The 6,000-nt window shown below is 49.1% G+C and overlaps 1 protein-coding gene across 6 annotated transcripts in view; it reads right to left on the reverse strand.

The window, feature by feature from the left end:
- The window catches only part of Rbfox1 (RNA binding fox-1 homolog 1), a 331,305-nt gene extending 325,808 nt beyond the window's left edge, over positions 1-5,497 (reverse strand). For all 6 annotated transcript variants that reach the window (XM_071605725.1, XM_034637184.2, XM_071605720.1 and 3 more), the window contains exon 1: positions 5,399-5,497. In XM_071605725.1, coding sequence (XP_071461826.1) covers positions 5,399-5,497 — 99 coding nt within the window. The remainder of the gene's footprint in view (positions 1-5,398) is intronic.
- Positions 5,498-6,000: the final 503 nt, after the last annotated feature.

The following is a 6,000-nucleotide window of genomic DNA, read 5'->3' on the forward strand; positions in this document are numbered from 1 at the left end:
CTGTGCCGAAGAGTTGACCCTGTTTGACACAGCTCCTCTCAACAGGGCCGGAGGAGGCGGGCCTAATGGTATTGCCTGCTACAGGCCAATGCTCAGCCCTGCAAAGGTCTCTGGGTGGCACAGAAAATAAGAAACTTTATTGATGGGTGGAACTTTCTTTCCTTTTCTGAATTGAATTAAACAGCACACTGGGACACCTCTCCCTGTCCCATTAGAAAGCTCTCAGAGTGGGGACCATCAGGGCCCGGGCCTGCCAGCCCCACCTCCTTCCCAGGATGGCAGCTCCTGCCCCTGGCCCAACCCCCTCAGGCCCCCAAGCACCAACCTGATTTTGTTTACAATGTTGCAATTTCTCTCTCTTCCAAAAGACTATTATTTGCCTGACAAACTACACTGTTTCTACCCAGCCAATATGAATAAAGAAGCATTATGTTTCCTCCTGGGGCAGAGAGCTTGGTTCAATGAATCAGAAAACCCTAAAAAAGACTGTCTACCCTCAGTCCATCCACTACTGGGCAATTACTCAAGGGCTAGCTGTAAGGAAAACAGATGGCGACTGAGCCCTAATGACATGGGCTCCCTCCACTCGGGCAAAGGCAGAAGCGGCCGATGGCATGTTCTGACACGGAAACCGCTTGGAAATGGCAGGCAGAGCCGTCGGGTGGTGCGCGACTCGGGTCTGAGGACAGACAGATGCTCACGGATTTTACAAACGAACGTTTCATTAAGTAGCTTTAACTCAGATGCCACCCCAGTCACCTGCCGTCCATGGGAGGAAACCAAGCTCCTGCCCGCAGGTTCCTGCCACAGAATGGGTCCAGCCCACCTGAGATGAGGGGCTTATCTGGCCATGTTTCCCAACAATTCATGCCTTCTCTCCTTAAGTGGAAAAAGACCAGAGAAACGGGGGAAGATTGGCTAATTAACCGATTTATGACACAGGATCTCTGTAGAAAGAGACCCAAAGACACATCCTCCATTCCACAGGCACCTGGGCCTGGAAAGGGACTCATTCCAGCCACTTAAATTCCTTTAACCAATTCAGATGTGAAGATAATCTACCCTGGTTCTTTTCTACATTATTGACACTATTGACTACCCCCAATCTGCAGCACCATCTAATAAATCAACCCCGGATTAAGACAAGAAGGAAAAAAAAAAAAAAGGTGATACAATGCCATTCGTCCCCCTGTAAATCATCACACTGAGCGACACAAGCTGAGCCACTGCCACGAGAACTGGACTCTCCTGCACGGCCATCATTGCTGCGGCCTACCCAATGCTGCCCAAATTCATCACCGCGGCTGGTACACAGCGCTATCCCCCCAGCCTGAGCGTGAGAGCCAGTTCTTCCCGGGTGATTCTCTGCAGCGAGCACCACTTTCTAATTAAAGACAGAAAGGGTTGATACGCAGGTTTCAGTTCAATTGCTTTCGATCTGAAGATGTCCACAGTGAGCAATGGCTTCATTTACCAGGAATTACCCTTTGTACAAACCACTTCACTATTTAAAACAAACCACATGGATCATCATTAAGTGGGAAAAATTACCAATCTTAGGATATTGACAGTGGCATGGCCCACTTTAGAGGTCCCTCTCCCCCCACCCCCTTAAATGTGGATTTTAAGTATTTGACTTGTTGTTAAATTTCGGCTGATTAAAAGGTTCTGAGGGAACAGGTCTTGGATGAGAAGCGTTCTCAGAACTGGAAGATGCTGATGGAGGCTTAGGAACGGGGAAAACTAAGTTAATGTGCTACTGATCCTTTTTCAGGAGTTAGAAGTCGGTAAGAAATGCAGCCCTGGGGGGGGGGGGGGGGGGAGCCTGTCACTTGGTCTGCACGGCTGTGTCCTCCCCAAACCTGACCACCAGATGGGTGCTCTGTGCTTGCCTCCAGGTGACTTGGGGTAGAAGCGCATCCTGAGGTTCGTGTGTCACGTGGATATGCGTGCACGTGTGTGCCTGTGGCTCTTCTCTATTTTCCTCTGGGAAAAAGCAAACCAACAAAACAAAACAAAATAGATCCTCTTTCTCTCTCTCTGGTCATCAACCTCCAAATTTGGAATTCGAATTTAGAATTCTCCCTCAAAGCAAGAATGTTTAAATGAGTCCCCACGTTGGCACACTGGGAAGCTTGTGTCCTGGGGATATCTGAGTTTGAAGTCCACTTGAGGGAAGAAGATCTGCCATCTGAAACAGCAGAATGAAGCCACTGCAGAGCATCAAGCACGGAAGTTGAAGCAGGGGACTGTCCCTGGACACGAGGTGCTCCAGGGATCACTGACTCCTTCCATCTCAGAGTGGCCTGTGACCACGAGCGGGTGCTCTGCACTAGAGGTCCACATCATGCACCTGCGTGCTCTGCAGGTGCATGGACGCAGGGATGATGTCCCTGGACCCCACATCTGGATGCCGAAAGGACAACATCATCCCATCTGGCAGTTCCCGATGTTGGTAACACCTTGGATGTTAAGATAGAGAAACAAGGAGGAAAAAGGGGAAGAACGGAACTATAACTGGAAGAAAACATCCATCTAAAGGAAAGTTACTGGGAAATATAAATAAATGAAATAAGTCAAACAATGCCAACACCAAAGTTGCCTCCGCGTTGGCCGGAATAAATAAGTGATTTGTGGCAAAAGGGTTATGGCGTCTTCAGCTGGTCACCCGGAGAAGACGCGTGTGCTGAGGCATCCTGATTGATTTCTGCTTTTATGGGTTGTCCTAGGCACAAATCCGGGAGAAGGTAGGAAGAAAGGCTGGGAGTTGGGATTGGGGCAAAGAGAGCCCACGATGAAGTCATTTTAGATGTGGAATAAGAAATAAGCCCCACATGGAACTCAATTCCAGGAAAATATACTTCAGTAGAGACTTGGTGGGCCCCTGATCAGCATGTGTGTATTTGTAAAGCACAGAGATGAATGCTGCAAAATAAGATGGCTGTGTTTATTTTATGAGATGTGGGTGATTTGAATGACAAGGATTTCTGAAATATGTCTATTTCTAAATAATATAAAATAGAATGTTTCCAATGGAGATGTTATTTCTCACAAATGCTGCCTGATTCATTCATTTGGTCAACATACTTTGCGATTGCAGTTTAGTTCTCTGTTCATCAAAATTAGAGATACAATAGCTATAGATTAAAAGCAGATAAAAATGAAGTGGTGATGGATGGGCAGATGTGTCATCTGTATCGGTGAGCAGTGCATGGAGATTAAAGTGAACTATTTCACACTCTTAATCAGCCAATTGTCTGATTTGCTAAATAAAAGCAATAGCATGAGACTCAGACGCAAACCATCATGACAGTCATGGCCAGAGAGATGACCCCCCCAAGGCACATCCCTCCTGCTCTGAGGGTAAGCCTTCAGGATAGGGGAGAACTGCGGCTAGAAAACTTGATTCTAAATAAGAGAAGCAAAAATAAATGCCTGCCTGCCCTACACTTCATGCATTGAGTGAAAGCCAGAGAGAATACACACCACACACACCCTGTTCTGACACCATGTCTCAGCATCATATTATGATCTGTTCACTGAAAGCATCGCAAGTCTTTTCAACAGGGGCGGGGGCCTTCCCAAACCCAATTCAAAACCCACCTTCCATCTACCTTCATATGGAAGCGCCATGTTGATTTAGTCACTTCTAAATATTTGTTATGGCTGCCAACGCTTCCTGTGAGCCTCCCTCTTTCCAGAATCGGGTGTTCTCCCTTGGGGGAGAGACTGCCTAGAAGAGGCTCAGAGTCCTTGTGTTGATCCTAGATACTCCTCGTCCTTTTCCTGGCAAGAATAACCTCTCAAAGTCACTCGCTTCTTCCCTAAGTTGTACCTAGATGAGCAGACCAGTTTAACCATTTAGAAGGCAGAAACTCCGAGGAATTAAACACACACATACACACACACACACACACAAAAAAAAAAAAAAAAAAAAAAAAAAACACATTCATAGCAAAGACGCAGAAATAGTAGAAATAGATAAATCATATGATATGTTATCAATACACTCTGGAGAAATGTTTCCTGTCATGATGTACTAAATGAGAAAAGGGCAAAAAATAGTATTTAAAAGGATTAACCAATTTGTCCCCCATTGAAGGCTGTTCTTAAAAAGATTTACAATGGAAAAAATGCCAAAGAAATATTTTCTGGAGGCAACCAACTTGATAACAAACGTCCAAATGTTCAAAACAAAACCCTGACATTTTGTGAATACACAGATCCCTGTATCACAGATTGAAACTGAGGGTCTTTGAGGAAAGAGGCCCCTCTCAACTCTTGCAAAGGAAGTTCAGTTAGCACACAAACACACATTAACAAATGGTACCCTTGGACCAGTCAACAGAAAAGCAGATAAAATGATCACAATTTCTGCAAACTTCACAGAATGGGATGGGGCTCTTGGGAGGCTTCCATCTGCATGACAAAACCCTTCCGACCCTGCCAATTCACACCCACAGCCCTTGCCCAATGCCAGGGCTGGCTTGTCACCCACAGGGTAGTGCTGAGCTAATTCCCAAGCCTGGACCAACTCAGGCAGTGTCCCTTCTAGTAAGAGGGAGAGACAGAGGCAGAGAGGGTCCCAGGGAAACACCCAGAGAAAGACAGCCACACATCTGAAGGTTCTGCAATGTGTACGAAATAGGAAATAGAGCACACACAGAATCCCCCAACCAGCCCACTAAGGGGGTGAGGGGGAACTCAAATAGACAACAAATAAACAACAACAACAACAACAACAACAACAACAACAAAATACCTTTCTACATGCTACAAAGACGGCACCCTAAACCGCTCACCTTCCTCGAAGCATTGCCAATGAGTTTGGAGACAGATTCTGGGGCTGACACGCTCCAGAAATCCTAACGCTCCCATCCCATGTGCACTGAATATACAACCACACAAACTTAAGAAACAAAATACTTCACACACACACACACACACACACACACACACACACACTTTTTTTTTCACCCCCCATTACATCAGCTGAATTATCAGGCACCTGGAATGCCTCCACAAATACCCAAACTCTCAGCATCAAAGGGGTCTTAGGCTCAGATAACCACTGGACTCTCTGACATGAGAAAAACGCTATTAAAAAAAAAAAAAAAAAAAAGGCAATTTTCCATGATTTCAACTCCGGGTACCCAGGCTCAGAATCTGGATCCGGAATCCGGCAAAGTATTCAGACAGGTGCAGGGGGGTGGAAAAAGGCTGGCGCAGGGCGTCTGGGCTCCACGGAGACCACGGGCTCCCTCCCACCCTTGTCCCCGTGGCGTCCCCGGCAGGAGCCCCTTCCCAGCCCCGAGAGGCGCCCAGTGCAGCCCACCCGACGCGGTTCCGAGCCCGGCCCAGCGGGCAGCAGCCCGAGAGGAGACGCGCGCCGCCTTACCTGCTGCAAGTACATGAAAGTCAAGGCACACGAGAGCTGGGGACACATGCCCACGTTGGGGAGCGCCACGCAGGTGGCCCCCGTCAGAGGATGCTGCATCCTGCCTCCCGGGCGCCCGCCGAGCACGAGTGGGGACGCTCGCATGCACCCGCCTCGCTGTGCGCCGGGGTCCTACGGTTCTCTTTTTCTTTCTTTTTAATTTTGCCGATTATCTAAGTCAAACCCGGCGGCTCCGCGCTCGCTCGCTTGCTCGCTCGCTCGCTCTCCTCCCCCCGCCGCGGGAGTCCCTCCTCCCGGCTTCCCTGCCTTCCCTTCGCCGGATCCTGCGAGCTTCTGCCTCCAACTCGGACTCTGCTCCGCGAGGAGCGAACTAGTTGGCTTCCCTCGCTGGGCGCCGCTCTGCGGCTGGGCCTGCTCGGATCTGGCTCAAAGTGCCAGGTCCCCCACCCCACGCCCCCGCCAAGACGGCCAGCCCAGCCCCGGCAACTTGTCGGAGAGGTACAGGGGCTGGGAGGCCCTCCCCTAGCGCTGCCTGGAAGGGGTTAAGGCCGGGCTGGGGGTGGGGGAGGCAGCAGGGAGGGGAGGCCGGGGAGAGAGGAGAG

This window comes from Marmota flaviventris, chromosome 19 (genome assembly GCF_047511675.1).
Source record: "Marmota flaviventris isolate mMarFla1 chromosome 19, mMarFla1.hap1, whole genome shotgun sequence".
Lineage (NCBI taxonomy): Eukaryota > Metazoa > Chordata > Mammalia > Rodentia > Sciuridae > Marmota > Marmota flaviventris.